General features: G+C 40.0%; 2 protein-coding genes across 3 annotated transcripts in view; one reads left to right on the top strand and one right to left on the bottom strand.

The window, feature by feature from the left end:
• The window catches only part of LOC113151062 (prune homolog 2 with BCH domain), a 32,909-nt gene extending 17,386 nt beyond the window's left edge, over nucleotides 1-15,523 (top strand). The window contains exons 8-19 of one of the 2 annotated variants that reach the window (XM_026343884.1): nucleotides 51-382; nucleotides 514-4,221; nucleotides 5,430-5,966; nucleotides 7,442-7,524; nucleotides 7,767-7,973; nucleotides 8,146-8,319; nucleotides 8,419-8,518; nucleotides 8,984-9,115; nucleotides 9,957-10,043; nucleotides 10,663-10,761; nucleotides 13,333-13,365; nucleotides 13,765-15,523. In XM_026343884.1, coding sequence (XP_026199669.1) covers nucleotides 51-382; nucleotides 514-4,221; nucleotides 5,430-5,966; nucleotides 7,442-7,524; nucleotides 7,767-7,973; nucleotides 8,146-8,319; nucleotides 8,419-8,518; nucleotides 8,984-9,115; nucleotides 9,957-10,043; nucleotides 10,663-10,761; nucleotides 13,333-13,365; nucleotides 13,765-13,795 — 5,523 coding nt within the window. In that variant the 3' untranslated portion in view covers nucleotides 13,796-15,523. The remainder of the gene's footprint in view (nucleotides 1-50; nucleotides 383-513; nucleotides 4,222-5,429; nucleotides 5,967-7,441; nucleotides 7,525-7,766; nucleotides 7,974-8,145; nucleotides 8,320-8,418; nucleotides 8,519-8,983; nucleotides 9,116-9,956; nucleotides 10,044-10,662; nucleotides 10,762-13,332; nucleotides 13,366-13,764) is intronic. The other variant, XM_026343885.1, reaches the window with a different exon arrangement.
• An 86-nt stretch (nucleotides 15,524-15,609) lies between these two features.
• On the bottom strand, nucleotides 15,610-19,287 carry LOC113151069 (glucosaminyl (N-acetyl) transferase 1). Its single transcript, XM_026343894.1, has 6 exons — nucleotides 19,257-19,287; nucleotides 18,949-19,118; nucleotides 17,262-17,931; nucleotides 17,062-17,155; nucleotides 16,554-16,958; nucleotides 15,610-16,415 (listed from the first exon to the last, which is right to left on the bottom strand). Exons 3-6 carry the CDS (start codon nucleotides 17,564-17,566, stop codon nucleotides 15,930-15,932), a joined length of 1,290 nt encoding a protein of 429 aa, XP_026199679.1. The 5' UTR covers nucleotides 17,567-17,931; nucleotides 18,949-19,118; nucleotides 19,257-19,287; the 3' UTR covers nucleotides 15,610-15,929.
• Nucleotides 19,288-19,581: the final 294 nt, after the last annotated feature.

Below are 19,581 nucleotides of genomic sequence, written 5' to 3'. Positions count from 1 at the left end.
CAAAAGCACTTAAGTAAAAAGCAATTTGGAATATTTTCATGTCATTGCAGATTTGCTGTGAGTTGGAAGAGTCTTCTAGCTGGTCTCTCTCTGGTGAACTGGAGACTAGGGAGAATTTCCAGGTCTACCATATCCCCATAAACACCTCCGCATCCTCTGGTACTCCTCCCCTGCTGGAGGAAGAGATCCAGGGCCTCCTTAAGGACTTTGTTGACCGACGGAGCACTGTATTAGCTTGCCACCCCAGCAGTAGGACTTCTTCCACAGAGGGAGTGGCTGGCAGCGTGGAGTTCTCCCAGGGATCATCTGGTATAAATGACATGGATGGTTCTGACATAGAGAGAGCGGAGGGAGGTAGCGGAGAAGCTGTGGCAATAGCAAGGTATTAAATGCATCCCTGAATGTATTTATGTTTAATTCAAAGTAAATAAACTGTGAAGTTTAGCATATTCATGATTTTAAGCAAGCACTGACACCATTTAATGATTGTGTTGTTTTTATTTCTGTAAATAGAGTAATGGCAGATGGTGAAGAGGACACAGGAGGTGTAGGTGTCAATGTTGGTGGGGAGCTAGTAAGCCCCGACAGCGGTATGACCACCATACGCAGCAGTCGCTCCTCCAAGGAGAGCTCAGTGTTCCTTAGTGATGACAGTCCAGTTGGTGATGTTGTAGCTGGAGGAGGTCAAGCAGGAGGCCCAGGGGGTCTCTTCCTGAGAAACCCATCTCCCTTGGGGTTGTTGTCTCTCTCCCCTCCTGTGCCACCAGAGAGGAGGAAGCACCGCTCTAGTAGAAATAGGAATGACAACATTGACCTGTTTAGTTTTGATCCGTTACACAGCAGTGACCTCTCTATGCCAACAGGAGGGGAACAGGCAAATTCAGGATTAACAGGAGATGAAGGTGAAAGAAGAGGAGGGAGCTCTAGCTTATCAGAACTTGAGGAGTTGAGCTTGCTGGATTTCTCTGCTCCCAATTCACTGGGCGAGCTAGAAAGTAGAAATTCTTCAATTGATCACCATGGTCAAATTCATGGGAATGAGATGATTGATACTGTGGTTCCTCCAACGCCAGTCAACAGTCTAGTAGGTAGCCGCCCACCCAGCAGTTGTGGAGTAAGGTTCTTCCCAGAAGATGTAATTGAAAGGATCAATGGCCTACAACACAAAGACAGCGTATCATCATCCTTGTCAGAGACCTGGGATGAACTTGGCTTTGAAACACAAGGAGCACTGTCCTCAAACGATAATAATGCCTGGAGTAGGACCAAGCACTCTGAGAGCCCACAGAATATTGTAGAAGAAAGTGGATGCAAAGAGTCAATTAGTGACATGATGGAAAAAGAAAGCAGAGAGGACATCTTCAAGTCAGACAATGCCCAGCAGAGGCCAAAGAGCCTTGAACCTCAGCTTAGTCTGATCACTGAGCAGACTGAATCATATGACAACTGGAACCCAGATTCTGTCCTGCGGGATCAGTGGCATCCTGTTACTTTGACTGATCTGCAATTAACACCACCAGAGGAGGAGGTAACTGGAAAATGCAACGCTGGTATCGTTGGAGTGAAAGAAAAAATATCCTCCTTATCGAAAAAGAAAGCAACATTAAACACGTTAACGCCAGAAACCTCTAAAGAAGAAGATGAAGGGCTTCAAGGAAGAAAACTAGACAGACCAATGGAGCTTCTAGACTTCTGGACATACTCAGCTCAGAAAGGATTTCTCAAATCCGATAGTGGAACCACAACGTCTTACCCTGAATCTCTAGATATGTGGAATATGACAATTCGCGATGACAGTCTTTCCCCTCTCACCACCCCTGACAACTTGTCTGAAAATTCAGGTTCTCTCTGTGGGGTTAATTCCAACATCATTGGTGCCACATCTGTTGAAAGTCCACTCGGATTTTCGGATGGTGGAATGCACATGTGGAACACCACCATACGGGAAGACAGCTCTTCCACTATAGCAAGCCTCGAAGGACCTGAAAACGGAAAGACCCTTAGTCACATGGGATCATTGGATGCCAGTGAATCATCCAAGACTCATACAGGCAAACAGGCCGAAGTAGAAAATGATCTAGAGGAAGAGAGTGGTATGCTTAAAGTACTTAGTGAGAAGCCTGAAGAGGTGGAGTGGGGAGTTAATAAACACAATGTGAAAATAGTCATAGAGGCAGCAGGAGATGTAACAGAAGAAGAAATAAGTGAAGTTAACATGCAGATTGTCGAGAGCCAACAGTCTCCAATAAACTTAGCATTTAATCATTCAGAAGAAGAGACATTCTCTGACCAAAGCACTAATTTGTGGGACTTACCTATACCTGGCATGGTCACCTCTACTTCAGAATATGACAATGTAGGAGCTGGAGCCTGGAGTCTGACATCCTCCCCTGAAACCTTTGCTAGTCCCATAGTAGACATGATACAGCTAGAGGAGCAGTCTAGCCCTTTTATAGCTGTGACCAAACCTGCTCAGACAGATAAGATGCATCCACAATACCAAAAAACTGATACTCTGGCAGAGCCTGAATACAGATCAGTCATTTCAGATGAAGAAGAGCCAGCCAGCCAAGTGTTCCTGTTTGAGGGAACTAGTAAAAACAGGAGCAGGGGGAATTCAACTGAGAGTAAGTATGACAACAAAAGCAGGGAAGGATCTGAAGAAGCTGACTGGATAGAGGACCGTAGTGATCATTCTCCATTTGTCCTGGTGAACTGCTCCTCTGCCACTCAGAAAATCTCAGCCAGTTATCAATCAAGTCCAGGAGAAACTGCCAAGACTGAAATCCAGACTGACCAGTCATTATCCCAAAGTCACGTGAACTGGAACAACATTGTCCCAGATAAACAAGACACCTCAGAATTAGCTTCATCGTCACACAATCTGTCAATCATAATGGACCACAGTGGAGATGGGCCTACCATTGAGAGTCACGGCCTCCCTAACAAAGAGGGCAATGGAACTGTGGAGGCCAAAATAACAGAAACTATGTCTATGTCTAGCTCTGCGGGGGAGCGAGACACACTGAAGTATAGCCCCGACAGCCTTCACTCAGGCAGTAGAGACGAACTCAGATCTAATTCTGACGGAGATTCATCATCGGGCCTAGAAATGGAATACATTATTGTGTCGGGCACAGTTAAAGAAGCTGAGAGAGAGTGGCACGATAGGCCCAAACAGGGGGACAGACAATCAAAAGGAATAAGAAAGCCCATGGAGACATTTAGTATGCTTTCCTACGCTGCCACAGTATTACAAACACGGGCCCAAGCTGCACATAGAGCGCACCAAGAAAACACAGAACAAAGTGGGCTAGACCAAATGAACAGCGGTGCTGAGAGTACACTTAGTCCAGAAAGTCCAGATACAAAGCAAAATTCATCCACGCCTTCCCAGGCAAGTCCTGATAATAGTCCTGAACAACACATGCTGCCAGAAGCTATGAGTCCCATCCAATCTGAAGCATTTTATAAGTCAGATTTAACAACAGTTTGTAGTCAAACCCAAGTAGAAGAAGAGAATTCTGAGAGTAAATTTAGTGTTGTGGTCAGAAGTGTGTCTCCATCATTAAGATATCCAGTAGATCACTTCCTGAAAACAAGAGAAGAAATTTATGTACATTCACAGATATCAATGGACGATTCAGATGAGGGTGGGCAGTCACCCTCTGCACCTCTACCGTGTCCTACTTCTCTGGGCGACTTTCAAGTCTGGGGGGGTCAGTTGGCTAGACAGGACACACCTCAAACTACCTCTGAAACACAGTCGCCTGAATTTACTAACAGTTCAGTCTCCCACACTAGCTCTTTTGTTGGCACCCCATTAAGTGAATCAGGTATTTCCGCTGACAGAGGACTTGAATTACCATTTTCTGGAGATTTAATGGAAGAAGAAAATGATGATGACGACCAGGAGGAGGAAACTGAAAGAGAACACTGTGCACTGTCAAAATGGACATCGGAAATACAAAGTCAGAGGGAAGTAAGACAGTTAGCATCTCCCGAACTACTAAGTTTCACTGAGGAGGTGATTGAAGGTTCTTCATTTCAACAAATGGATTTACAAGCACTCGAGTCAAGGAGGGACGACATAATCCTGCCGAAAACAGTGGATTACTGTGAAAGACAACCTATAAGGACTGCTGGTTGTGAAACATGGTTGACTGAACCACACATTGGAGGCCATGAAGCATCTCCAGATAGCTATTCACCTGTTTTAAGGTAAGCAACACAGTAGGATGAAGGCTACCAGTGAAAGATGTGGAAGTATCTTTCTAGTATTCTTGCTTTGTTCATAACAGACTTTCTATTCCATGTTGCGTTATAACAGAATGAACATGCCCTGTGCACATGTGCATGTCCTGCACACACACATATACAGACAAGAACCACTCCTACCCTCATTCTCCTTTAGTTCACTGCTGGGCTTTGAGTCTCTAAAGCGTTCTCAATAGAGTCTATATGTCAGAGGAATATTAGTGTTGCTGAACAGACTGTCAAAATCAAGCAAGAATGCCCTCTTGAGGAATTGAGTCTGATGATCTGTTTGTGTGTGTGTGTGTGTGTTGGATGGGTGGATGGGTGAGTGACAGACTGAGACTGGCAAAAAAGATGTGAGAATGAATATTAGTCTGAGAGGAAGCGATTATTTGTCCATATGTGTGTGCATTTCATGTGTTCGGCAGCAAGATTTGATCTGCGGCTCTGTGTGTGTGTTTATAAATCTGTTTACGCCTCATTAAATATGCATTACCTGCCTCATTACAGCTGGAGCCCCACTACAGCTAATGGAAATGGCTCCCCTAGCTCCCTTACAAGGTGTGGATGTGAGTGTGTACATGCAAACCTGTGTGCGAGTGTGTGCATAGGCAATACCCAGTGCGTTGGAGAATAAAAGTTTGCCCATGTAACTTTAACTTTACATTAGCAAAGCGTACATAATGAATTTATGTCTGTGTTGTTTGTTTCTGACATTATTTTCAGTATATTCAATATAAAGCAGACAATTAGCACACTGTATCTTTTTTATGTGAATCAATAGTATTCCATGTTTAATTGAAAAGCAAGAGCTTAATTTCCTTTTTTTTTTATTTAAACATTGTTGGAGTTTCCTCATAAACAAATAAACTTAGTTTATATTTAGTATTACTTTTTTCTATAAATGGAAAAACTGGATTTATATCACAGCATTTGTATGTGCATATATGTCCTTGTATGCATGCAGTTGGAACAAACAAAACATTGTTCAGCATCTCCATAGTGCTATTAGTGGCCCAAAAGATACATAAATCACATGCAGCTCAGGCCTAGATGAACAAGATTAACTGTACTTCATTTTTATTTCTTTTACTATTTTTGATTTCTTATATTTAATTCTTTATTTCTCCCTCTCTTTGCACTCTGCTCCATGATCCCTTAATCCCCTCAAGGAGATGCCAGGATGTGACATCGCAACCATCATTCCAGCCAGCCAATGAGAATGCTACATACCAGTGGACAGAAAGTCAGAATACAACTCAGGGTCAAACTCAGTATGGCTACAACTACCATCACATCGACCAAAGAACTGAAAGCCAGAGTGCCCATTCAGATGACGTGGATACTAAATCCAGCAGCCAGCTAAATACCACAGATGTCTATGCTGAGTTTACAACTGATACCACAGCTATACAGTACAGATCTGAGCAGGCTGGGAACTATTATGAAGCAGGATTCAGTGCTGACTACAGCTTAGATGATCCACGGTCCAAGTTTCTGGAAAGAGCTGAAATCCAGCATGGATATAACGCCACACGTGCTGAAGTCCAGTACTCTCGATGTCAAGCTGATGGCCAAAGTCACAGTGAGGTTGACCACGCTTATTACCAGTTTGACGGACAGTCATTCTACCAATCAGATGTACAACCTGAGAGGGAAGATCATGCGCGATACGTGCCAGAGGGATATGTTCACTTTCTCTTCTCAAGGTGAGTTTTTACACATACAGACTTCTGAGCTGTGCCAAACAGTCGTTCTTACTGCTGCCTCCATTATACTACTAAGATGTACTAACAGTATCCGATAAAAACCCATCCCCTCTGTGAGACACTATAATTTCAGCAAGGAGTTGCACTACTGTCTTTTACCACAAGGAGGCAGCATAGATACATTTCTAGTCTGTAAAGTCTTACAGTCTAGTATAAGTGTATACGTCATACATTTGTTTCCAGTGCCAAAGCACACAAAGGTTGACTCATCAAGTTTAATATGAGCAGGTGAAAAACTTAATCCGTTTGATTTAACTTGAATGACTTGATTTTTTAGTTTGTCATGTTATACAACATGTGACAGTTTAAAGATATATTGTAGAAGCAGAAATGAGAATTGGTTGCTCAAATGTGGCTTTATATAATATATATTGAAAATATAATGGGCTTGGAGTTTAAACTGTTTTGATATACTTAAATAATTTTTCCTATCCACAATGGCGATTATAATATCCCATCCTAACATGGCTTCTGAAGGAGAATATGTAAAATAGTCTGCTCTGAACTATATATGTGTGGAATTTAAAAGTTAAGACGGTACTGAGTTGCATTATGAAACATCTAGGAACCTTACCAAGAACTAAAAGTCAGAATATCTCATCTTATGCTGCTGCTTCTTTTTCACATCCTATCTCACACACAGAAATCCTTTTTCTTAATCAAATGTTGTATGCTTGATCGAAATTCATGTACACTGTGAATGAATGTGCACTATTTATATTGTTCCTCATCAGAAGTTGCATCACGGTCTTGTTTTTCCCCACTTTGTAATTCTGATGACCCTCGCTCTCTGGGACTCACAACCCTCCTGTGTCTTCTACTGTGTGTTTCCATGTGTGTGTGTGTGTGTGTGTGTGTATGCATGTGTGAGTACACAGCAAATCTTTCCATAATCAAGTCACGTGACTTGATTGTGGAAGCAGGGATTCAGACAGTCATGCTGGGAGAAGACAAAGTAAGGGGAAGGTAGGGGCCTTCAGAAAGAGATTTTCACCAAAAAACAGTGTGTGTATGTATGTATCTTTGTGTCTATAATCATGTGTGCTGGTTTTTCTGTGCTGCTTCTCTCTATTGTTAGTACGCCTTATGCTAATCAGAGTTTGTTAGAGGGGCTTCGGATGGGGGAGGTAGCAACACTGCTCAGTATTGTGTCCTCAGCCCACACGTGCAGCCCGGGAATGAAGCAGTGAGTCGCTCTCTCTCTGCCTGTTTTGTCTCTTCTGTCCAGAATCAAATGAACAGATTTTAAACTCTCTCCCGGTGTCATGGGAAAAGTTAGATTAGTTATCTCTGTAGATGGTTGTCTTAGTCCTGTTTGGGCCAATACTATGTATCGCTGTTCCAATGTTGGCAGTTGCAATAGCAATGATTGTTTACATTGTGACTCATTATTGTATGTCTATCCCTCTGAGCAGACACTCCCAACAAGAAGACGATGAAGCAGGAATGGAGGTAGTCTCTAAAGAGGAAGCTGCTGAGGAGACGGATAATAGAGAAGGTAAACAAATAGAAACAGTATATAACTTATCCTGCTTAACAGAAGACTCTTAACAGAAGTAGAAATGACTGTTGCCATGAAATAGTGTGAGAATGAAATGCCCTTATTTCTGGATTAGTCAGATTGTCCATAACTTTTAAAGGACGAGAACTTCGTAAATGTATCTTAGAATGAGCTTCTTAAAAAAATCAAGAAACTAAGAAAACATAGTATCCCCGTCTGACCAAATCCACCTTCCTCAGCAGATCTGTCGGGCGGGTCCAATCAGAGAAGAAAGTTGGCAGCTCCACCGATGAATGTGTCTCTAGATCGCAGTGAGGGGTCTCTCCTCTCAGAAGATGCCCTGGATACGGAAGATGAGGCTTTAGACACTGGGGATGACCTGGATGTCAACATAGACGAGCTAGACACACCTGATGAGGCAGACTCAGTGGAGTTCAACGGACACGGTGAGGCAAACGTAGTATCTAAATACATCACATGGACAAAAAGATGAACAGTCACTATAAAACAGGCAAATGCTAGAACATAATGTTGTGTACATGGTGTGCAATTAGAAAGAACAGGCTGCTCATCTCCAGTTTCATCTCATAAAATCTGTTGTTTCTACATCACCATCAGGGGAAGATTCGAAACTGGGAGCAGGAGCAGCATCAAGTGAAGTCGTCACAGGACATGGAGCAGCAGAGGAGAGCAGAGAGAGCAGGCTGTGGAGAAGTGTGGTGATTGGAGAGCAGGAGCATCGTATTGATATGAAGTGCATAGAGGCATACAAAAGAGTCATTTCTCATGGAGGTATGCAAACGTAACTGCTTACAATACAGTTTCATTTCACAGAATGTTTCTTGTACTTTTTGTTTCACTAACTTGTAACCATAATAACCTGTTTTACAGGTTATTATGCTGAAAAGAATGCCATCATCGTGTTTGCAGCGTGTTTCCTACCAGACAGCGACTGTGACAATTACAATTATGTAATGGAAAACCTCTTTTTGTAAGTGAAGTTTCACTTCAAGGTCACCTTGACATCACACCCATTTGTGGTTGCTAGAATTGTCATTCCAAATTCCCTGAGGCTGACTAAAGGGCTTTCGCTGTCTTTGAACAACAAGAGCATTATGGGGAACACCTACTACTGTTTTGCAATAGGGACAGCTTCAATAAAGTTGATGTCAAAGTTCAGTACACAAATTCTACTATAATATGCTTTTGTGAATAGGGGCAGTGATGTGCTGAAACTGGAAGTAGTACTGTTTATTATTAAAATGTGTTATACTGCAGCACTAATATTTTCCTGTCTGGAACTAAAGGGCTAAACTTAGTATAAAACCAGAGCTACACATTTAGATGTGCAGTTATGTACTGTATAATATACCATTTAATTAACAGGAAACATTCCAATTTTGTCAAAGTTTAGTATAGATTTATGCCATTACCCTGTTTTCCATTATCTGTGCAGGTATGTAATTAGTACTTTGGAGCTAATGGTGGCAGAAGATTACATGATTGTTTATCTGAACGGCGCCACACCTCGCAGGAGAATGCCTGGATTTACCTGGATGAAAAAGTGCTACCAAATGATAGACCGAAGGTAAGAATTGCAATTGCAAATTCCAATTCAATTTTATTTGTATAGACAGTGGAGAGGAAAATCCTCCAGCAGAACCAGGCCATCAGCTTCGACTTGTTGGGGTGAGTCAAAAGAGAAAGAACATGAGGCAAAAAAGAAACCAGTGTGGCAGTTACTGGTGGGACCAGTACACATGTAGACAATGTTACTGGTCCCACCAGTAACTGTACACATGCAGATACTGGTGGGACCAGTACACATGTAGACAATGTTACTGGTCCCACCAGTAACTGTACACATGCAGTTACTGGTAGGAACTGCATGTGTACAGCTCTGGGGCCGACGATACCTGCACAATGTTGTAAACCTGGAAATTAGTAGACTATAACTAACAGTAATATTTAGTGCACAAACAAATAAAAAAACTCTCAATTTCACCTGTCACATAAAACTCTTTGGTGTATTGTTTTCCGATCAGGGTCTTGTATGATCACATTGCGCTTCAGATTTAATCATGTCACACTAATGTTTTATAGTAATAAAGTTGTGGTGTTCAACAGAGCGATTAACTGAATCCTTAGCAATTGTGAATGGGGAAAGGGAATAGTCACAATTAAGAAAAAAAGAAAAAAGCAAAAATATCTTTAAAAAGCTAACCACACTAAGTGCATCATATTGCTGTAGTGCCGTAAAGGGTTGAATGTGTGTAACTGTACATGTAACATTAGTATGTACAGAATGTAAAATGAAAAGTGAATTTTATTTTGATACCTGTCAGCAGGGTTAGTTATTAGGTGACTATTATCAGCAAATCTAATGCTAATCTGTTTACATAATTTCTACTTGTTCTCCTCTTGCACAGACTGAAGAAAAACCTTAAGATGTTCATCATTGTCCATCCTTCCTGGTTCATACGGACTTTGCTGGGAATAACCAGGCCGTTCATAAGGTCTTTCATTTTACTTCACTCTCAGATGACACTCCACAGACAACATTTCAGACAGTTCAGACACTGTGTGTACTGCACACACTGCACTGTGAGTTTTGCATTAATTTGCTATAAAAAAAAACGACAGTTAAGAATTAACCGTGGTAAGAGGTAAATAATAAGGCATGGGCAGAGCTGTCTTTATGAGTTGTATTTCCTTGCAAACAGAGTTTCAGAGCGCTCTGCAGAGTGAGGCGCAAGATAGTGAGTGTGTAATACACATATATACCCTGATGAGTGGGAGGTTTTGACCCAGTAATGTTAACTCTATGTTGTTACATGTATTAAGGAATAAAAATGTCCAGCTATCCAGCCAGGTATCCAGGCTACTTGTGCATACTGGAAGGAAAGTTAAGAAGTTAAAGAAGAAAGTTAAGAAGAAAGAAAGATGTTACATCAAACTCCTATCCCTTATCCATGGGCACATCTTACATACAAATATAAATATTAAACATCTCTTGGCCATATTTCCAAGTAGACAATTAATCCAGGACCCAACTTGTCTCGTCACAATTGTTAAATGAACTCTCTTGAATAGACATCATTGATGACACATTTCCTGACTTGTGTTTTTCTACAGCTCCAAGTTTAGCAGTAAGATCAAGTATGTGAATAGTCTGCGGGAGCTTGGAGAAATCATCCCAATGGAGTATGTCCACATTCCACCCAGCATCATCAGGTGAGTCTGTAAATCTCCACCTAACCTTTTGGTGGACACGCTACATGTATTGGTGATGTTTTCCACAAATGTAATGTTAATTTCACTTTTCCAAATGAACTACAGTGCCTGGTTGTCAGAAGATTAGTTGACAAAAAGATTCAGAAGAAACATTCAGGTGATGAAGATAGGTGAGATATAAAGAATCAGTCTGGGTCTAGATGCAGGTAATGGTAAACGAAGCGGGAAGATTGAGCATTAAAGTTTCCATATTATACCTATTTGAGGCTTAAAAAACAGGTCTCTGAAGTCGTCAAAATGTGCCTGTACATTTTCATGCTGAAAAACCACATAGATTATAGTGAGAAACATGTTTGACAGCTTCCGCAAAAACAAATAAATTCAGTTTGTGCGGACCCAGAGGGGATGGTAGGAGGAAGAGAGACTTTTGTGGTCCTCCATTTGTTTTACAAGAGAGCGTGCTTTTCGCTCTGCCACTGCTGTTTTGCTGTTTTGCTGTTTGCATAGTGGGTCTGCTGTAGCGAGGAAAAACAATGGCAGACTGCATGTTTTTGGGCGAGGTTGTGGTGGGTGGTGTTTGGGCTGAGCCTGAGCAGGTATTAGGTCCCTGAGACTAAGCAATACATCACTATGAATACCATCCAAGACACAAAGAAACAAAACCAGAAGATGTAAATAAAAAATGAGGTAGTGCATTTCTAACAGTACTTGGTGTGTGTGTATATGTGTGTAGGTGTTGGATGCACAAAAATAATTTGCATATTTAAAAATTCAACAACAAGTTAGGAGAAACTAAGTATCCTCATTGAACTTATGCCAAAGCGAGGTTAACAGTAAACATATGACAAATTAAAAAATGTGTGTGCGTGCATGACTGTGTTTGGTATTCATTGAACCATATCAGGTAGACATAAAACAGGTAAAGCAGGAGAGTCTGAAAGGTGCAAGGTTAATAAGTCCAACTTTCTTTTATAATAAAACACACCCTGACAATCAATAAAAAAACACCTACACTTTGGGGAAAATACTATAAGAGAACATGCAGTAAATCTTAATGCTTCTAATGCTCAGCTTTGTCAGGACAAATGCAATGCAAATACAGTGTGCATTTATTTCAAGGGCCTAAATGTAGGCATGTTTATTCTCACTCTGCCCCAAGGTATGACGAGGAAAGGGCTATACACAAATTTGCATGCATGAGGTAAATCACCTAACCTGCCTGTATTAATCTCTTGGTTTTGTCAAAGTTGCCTTGAATAATCCTATAATGCTACTGTGAATTTCATCTCAGGCTGCAATTAACCTTTTACTGCCCTTCGGCTGTCTCTTTTACTAATGTGAAATTGAAATAGTGGTTTGTTCATCCCCAAGGAAGGTTCCAGTATCCAGTGTTTCCATTTTCCAGTCTCTCAGTAGTGGTTTCACAATACACATTTGATTTATATATTTTACCTTCCATATGTGATCTATTTTAATAAAACTCTTATGAACATGTACAAATGCCCTGTGGTCAATTACACTAATAGCCACATATACACAGTCACCCCCCGGGCTAAAATGGAAAACACAGATGTCTCTGTTGGTATGAAAGGTTGCATAGGTTTCAGTTTCATTCCTAGAGTTTCATTTGAGAGTACACACCAGAAGCAGGGCATAGACTTTCTTATATTTGGCAAAAGATATACCTTTTTAAAATGCAGCTGGTAATACCTACAGTTAATTAGTTAACTATTAGCCTGGAGTATTTGGTCCAAATAGCGTCTGCCAGATAACTAAAATAACCAAATGTCCAAACAGCATTGTCCAGTGATAATACCCACATACACATTGTTCCTTTGGAGACATTGTAAAGTATAGGAGGTTTAAAACACATTGGTTAGGTTTAGGGAGGGACCATCCCAGAATCAGAATGAAACTCTGAAGACCGTGTGAATAGTCTCTGTGCTCAGGGGAAAGGAAGGCGTGTGTTTGTACAGTAGTCCATAGACGCCCTAAAACACACGATCCTCAGTCATCCAGGTGAAGTTATCTGTAGCTTCAGTCAGAGTGAAGACACATACATTCACTTTTTAAGGCTATGGTGGGAACAGAATCCTGATGGGACTAATAAAAAATTAAAGCCATCTACTATCATTCAAACTTTAACTCTAACCTTAACTCCCACCCCAACAAGCCATGTCTCTCATGAAGTACCTCTATGTGCTCACAGCCTGTGCCACTGAGCATGTATGGATCCTAACTCAAAATTAGACTAACCTAGACTCAAAGCGTGTAATAAGTGATGAATTGTGTAAGGGTAAAACATTGAGTCTAATTTATTGCCTTTAAAGTTACTACTCCCTATGCATCGCTGTGCATTTGTGCTTCACTCCTTTGACCTTTATCACTCCCACATCACAGCACTTATAACGCTTATGTTCCTTTTCTTCCATTCACCCTCTTATGGCAGTGTTGATAGAGGCTACTAATCCCCAGCAACTGCATGTGTATTGACAATGTGGCCACTACCATTATGTGTTTGCTTCCCTTTCTAACTTTTGTTCTCTGCTCTAAAACCCAATGCTAAACCAGACTGGATACAGATTTGCAGGACACAGCATCTAAGTAAGTAGTAGGCAGCTGTTCTTTGCCAGCGAACGAGCTTAAAAGAGACAAAGAAGGAAACAACTCCTGTTCTACTGAGAACAACAGTACTAAATGAAAATGAAATAATTTTACAAATTCAAAATGTGTCCAAACAACAGCATGCAGAGATTAAAAACAATTACATGTCTTTGTCACATTTCTTAAGTGGCTGTGTGGTTGTGGTTGTGGTTGTGATAGTAATTGGTAATTAAACATGTAATTGCTAGAAATAAACAAGATTAAATTGTCTGAAGAAGGATGGAACTTTATGCCTTCAGAGGACATTGTCATTTAAAATTTTATTTCTTCTTACATTTAAATGCCAGAAGGAAAATTATTTACCACAGTTTTTTCTCTGTCATCTTCTCTTTCAATCAGAGCCGACAAGAAGGGGAACTCAGCTGTTTGACAATAACATCCCACCTGGCTGCTGTCTGCCTTCTCCCTGCATTATGCAGTACCCTACCACAGCATGTCTGAATATAAGCAACCCTGCAGCATGACGTGTACAGCACATAGTTGTTACACCAACAACTAGCAGTGGGTAACAAACGAAGATGTTGTGGGTCCACACATCACACAGTCGGTTGTTCACTGAAGAAAGAGGATGTGGAACATAATATTGCGTTAACAGTGCAGAGACAATGTGCTGAGGGCTATCCTGTTTCCCCATGTGAGATCTATTCCTTGTCTTCTTCTTTTATTTGAATAATGCTTTGATAACTCATTACACTAACGTAATTATATAACCTCTATCAGTTGTTAACTGTACCTTTTGTGAAACATGGTAATAGTAGGACGTTTCCTGGACAACTCGGGTTGTACTGTACCACAACTCGTTCAATAGACTATAATTTCAAGCAATATTGTATTTTTGGTTTACCAAATGTTTTTTTTTTGTTTGTTTTTTATTTATGTGTAGTATTGTGAAAGAGAATGGCAAAACAGTCCCTGTTATAGTTTTTACATATGCCACCATCTTACTCAACACCTCATACAGTCTACAAGTGGGATATTCTATACTGTATATCACTGTGAGAAAACTAGAAATTGTAGCAAAGTAACTTAAAACAAGCTGCAGTGAAATGTTGCATGCCTTTAATTGCGACAGTTCCAGGCTGCTCCAATCTAATAGCAGAGTTGTGTACCAATGTAAATTTTGCCATGTTTTTTCCGAGTAATGTTTGTGTGTGCATGTGTGCGTGTGAGTGAGAGAGAGCGAGATAAACAGGTATTGTTGACGAGGAGGACTCATGGTAAAACAGGATCAGGTTGGGCATGTCTTTTATTTGCTTTTTAATATATTTTATACATTTGTCTGTGTCTTTAAAGAAATGCGTTTCTTGTAAAAAAATGTAAAATGTTCTTCAATAAAGGTGTGTTCCTCCTCGGCAGCCTTGTCAAAAAAATCTACCATATGCTATAACAGGCAGTTGCTGAGGTGATTTGAGTTCTTTATGATTTTAACAACTCTGTTATGCAGTGTTTAAGGTAGAGGTCCTGCAGACAGGGTACAGCAGATAGAGGTCAGCATGTGAAAGAAATAATCTCAGCCGTGATCAGTCACTGACGTGTCAGGACACAGGCTGCATGGCAACATGCAGAGCTACACTGCTGCAAATAGGTCAAAATGCCCATGGTGAGCCATGTCTACATAACATCCAAACCATCAGCTAGATTTAATGTTGTGACAAATGAGGAAGATTATGACCCAAAAATAACCACACATACACACTCCACACCACATTGACTCCAAATCCTTATTTTCATCCACTGCTGACATTTAACCTTCCCAATCCTGATGTCCTGACGCCGCCTATGTTACACATAGGGAGAGAATGATAAGGAGCTTTATGTGTCAATGCACAGTCTAACTAAGGTGGAGACCAATATACTAATAAAACTAAATACTAAACTGGTAAATTCCAAAGGTTGTGCAAAAGACACAATGTCCACTACTTCCTTTAACAACTACATTGTATCAATGGCATAATAGGATGTATGTGCGACAGAAAGAGTAGATAGATAGAGTGATATTTTTGAGGATTCATGAGGACATACGTAATACTGACTGATGCTCAAAGAGGTTTGATATAACTAGTAGCCTACTTATTGAAAAAGGTTGTGTATGTTAGCTTTTATTTTCTTATATTACATTCCTATAATTTTTTGTGGCTTGCAAGAAATGCATTATTTTGTAAAATACATAAAATATTTACTTCATTGGTTGTTCCTCTTTATTTGAGATATTAAGACAACATACACCCAAACAATAAAAAAATACGATTAAGCACCAATTTTAGAAACATCAAGAAGAGCAGCAGGAGGTTACCCTCTTTCAGAATAGACAGGAAATAGCTGTTGTGAGTACAGCAGCACTGAATCGTGTATATCTGAATCACTAAATTAATATTTTTGATGATTGATCAGGAATAAAAAAATCTCAACATGAATATAAATACAAAGTCACTAGGACTTCTGTTGTAACCTGTGTATATAAGCTTTGACCCATTCTTAGTTGACAGGGAAATTGTCCAATGCACCTAATATAACTCAGATACCGCCCTTTGTCTGAGATACTTCTCCAAACAGTAGATGGCAATAGGATCTCGTTCTATGTCAAACTTATTTGCAAAGAGGTGATGTTGCTCAAGCATCCACTGTAGGTCTCCAGCACCATACACACATATTTGCCTTACATGGTTTCCTTGGCACTCTGGGTACACAGCCTGCAGTGAATCCTGTGACCCCTCGTGCAACTGCCACTTAATCAGTCGTGCAATCGCATTGACATCTGTCATGTCATATTTGCGGTGGAGCCACGTTGAGCCAGGTACGCCAGGGATTCGCTGAATGGTTGCCCAGAGAAACTCATCTGGACTGTAGGTGTCTTTGGCCCACTCAATCAGTGCCTGAATTCGGTTGTCCGTCAGCACACTCTGGACATATCCCCTGCTAACCACAATGTAGGCATTTCCTGACATAATGGGCAGGTTGAAGGGAGGTGGATCCTTTTTCCTTTTTGTCCCCTGAGACAGTTAAAAAAAGTGTTTTAATATGATGGTGGACGTCATTACATTCATTCTGAACTAGAGGTTTTTGCAGTACACATATTGAACATAGCCACACAACACATAATAAAAGTTATGAAAAGTTAAAAGTTTTACCTTGACTTTACCATCTACTATCTCATGAACCTTTGCCACCCTCCACTGCTTCTCTGGAGGCAGTTTTTCTGACTCTAGGCTGTTCCCCCCCTTCAGTGCACGTAACATCCTTACAATCTCCAGGTTGGTTTTCAGAGGGAAGTCCTGGCCACAAAGGTTGATGAAGTATTTCCATTTTGTGCTAGCACTGTAGAGGTCAGCCATACAGTTTAGGTCAGCCTGGACACGTGACCAACTAGCATAGACCACACTCACTGCCTCACTGACAATGAAGACATTTGAGAAACAGGAAGTGATGCTCCTGATGGCAGAGACGACTGACGCTTCAGATTTTTTGTCTACATGGACGCAGTATATATTTTGAGGTGCATAGATGGCACGCAGCAGTCGTTCAAAGCTCTGCACCTAGAATATAAAAAAAGAAATGCAATCCTCTTTGTGCATAGTTCATGTAATTCACTGCATTTCAGTTCATTTGAAACAAGTTCAGGTTTTAAAATGTGCTTACTTTGTGATGCACAACCATAGAGTAAGCCAGGGGGAAGGCCTCCTCTTCCTTGCTTAATGGGAAAGTCAAGTATTTCCTTGTTAGCTTAAATGTCCTGCAAGGATAAAGCACAGGGAATTAATTTTTATTAAATACAGTGCATTTAAATAAGGGCTTGTAGTTTTACAATTTCTGAAACTTGGTAGGTTTAAGTAACATACGTGCAGTCTTCGGTTGCATTAATATAATACTCGTTGGGAATGTGAATCCTCTTCTTAAAGTCTTTAGTGATGGTCAGTAATTTGACCTTCTCAATTGCCTCTCTCTCTCCCTTCAGGATTGCGTAACAGTTGCACTCTTCCTCAGGGTCACCATCAACATCTGTATATTCCAACCTGTTGTACCTAAAACTGTAGGTAAGATCCCGGCCTGTTTTTGACCAATTGAGTAGGAAAAGCAACCAAAGAGATCCCAGTACAACAAAGCCCTTCAGCAGTAGCAGCCAGTTCTGTTGTAGTCGCCTCATTATTTGAGAGGAGGACAACAACTACAATGTGATATCTGTTTGTAGTCCACTTAGTTTTAAGTTGCACCCACTTGGCACTGAACAGTGGGATAACTATGACCTTGATGACTCCCAATTCTCCACAGACATTTAGTCCATTTAGCCTTTATATGTCTTTCATAAAGCCATTCAGACTTTGAAAAAAAAGAAAATCAGCTAAAATGTCCGACGGTGGCTTTGTCTTTTGTAGGTCATTTTCCAGTTGTTGCTTTATTGTGCGATGTCCACCACATCAGCATGGTTATAAATCATGTTTATCAAATGTTTTACAATATGTAGATGCTCTTGTGATGGGTCCAAGCAGATTAGTCTAAATGTTATTGCACCTGAAATAAGATAAGAGTAGTAATAGTCAGACATACAATTGACATAAAAAAGTTTTCTTTGTAATGTTTTAATAACTACAAGTGTTCTCAGTTAACAATAGTCTTTTTAATGCAAATCAAATATAAAAACCCAAAATGGTAAACATTAGCACAGAAAAGAAAAGTAAAAGTATGTGGTAAACAAAAGATATACATGCCTTACTCTTGTTAATTAATGTTCAATCAACCAGGTAGGTAAATATATTCTAAATCATTATTATTATTAATCATTATTATTACTTTTTAGGTGTGACTGGCAGGTGATCCAACCCCTTAGAACCTAGATAAAACAAGTAACACTTTTTTTCTAGCCACATACCATGAATTGTATAATGTTCAGGTGATCATAAAACAAAGTACATGTGTATTACTGTATGTCATGCATAGAAATGCCGGAAATGTTCTTATTGATCCAACTGGATGATCAGCCAGCATACCACAACAGAGGAAAGAAATTAGTTTATATGAGGTACTTCTGCTTCCCTTTGTTAATAATGATCTTATAAAAATATTTAATATCAGGAACTGATCCATTTGTATTAGAAAACTATTATGTTACAAATTGGTGAATCTCTTTTCACAATTAATATTTAGAATAGTTCCTAGTGTTACAAATATTAATATTCATATTAAGAAAGTTCCATGATGAACATTTGATTGGAAATAAAAAAAAATAGCTGTGAAATGGGCACAAAATGCTGGAAAAAAACACTTTAACACAGCCGATTTAAAAATAATATTATATTATAGCCATTTAGTGAGTTTAATTTAGTTTAAATTGCTAGAGAAAACTGCATAGTCCGCTGTGTCTGGACTGGATTTTAACTGCTGAAACCACCCCAGGATTACAGATTTAAGAAAACAAAAACAAAACCCAGCTTTATTGCTTTATGTTGATTAATGCTATTGTGCGTAAAAAGTATGAAACAATTGTAATTTACAGCCTTTTATGACTTAAAGAGCAGAAATGGTTCCTACCTTTACTCTACAAGCAGTAAAAGATCTTTTGCTTTCATTTCGTCCCCTTTATCGATGTCTGATGTCTGAGAGCGCTGCCCTGTCCTGTCCTCATATAAATGGGACGTTCAGATGGTGAGGACTTCCTGTCTTTGTTTTTCAAAGTAAATCCATTTATCAGCAGGCGGAACCTGGGAGAGATCAACAAAGAGTTTCCAAAACGAGGAGTAGAACAAACAAGAAATCTCTTTCACACGAATTTAAAGTGTTAAAATGAATCCCTGCAAATAGTCCTGGTGGTAGCCAGCTTAGGAGGTGTTAAACATTACCTGGATTTAAAAATATTGAAATGTCTCTGCCAGCTTGACTGTTGGGGATTGAAACTTTTACACATTCACCTCAAAGTGAAACTTGTTTCATGCATTCTGACATTTAGTTATGAACCTGAATGTAATGTTGAAACTTGCCAATTACACAAGCATGGACAAGCAGGTTTGGAGACAATTTTTTAAATAAGCACAGTCTGTGATTTATCAGAAGTGGATGTTGAATCTTCCCAAGTCTTGAATCTTCCCCATAATGTAGAAGTATCATACATGTCTTGTCCTTTCACAGTCAGCAATATTCAAAATATGTCTTACAACTAGATTTTCT

This window comes from Anabas testudineus, chromosome 9 (genome assembly GCF_900324465.2).
Source record: "Anabas testudineus chromosome 9, fAnaTes1.2, whole genome shotgun sequence".
NCBI lineage: Eukaryota > Metazoa > Chordata > Actinopteri > Anabantiformes > Anabantidae > Anabas > Anabas testudineus.
Note: the sequence above shows the minus strand (reverse complement) of the source record. Positions and strands in the feature narration are given on the sequence as shown.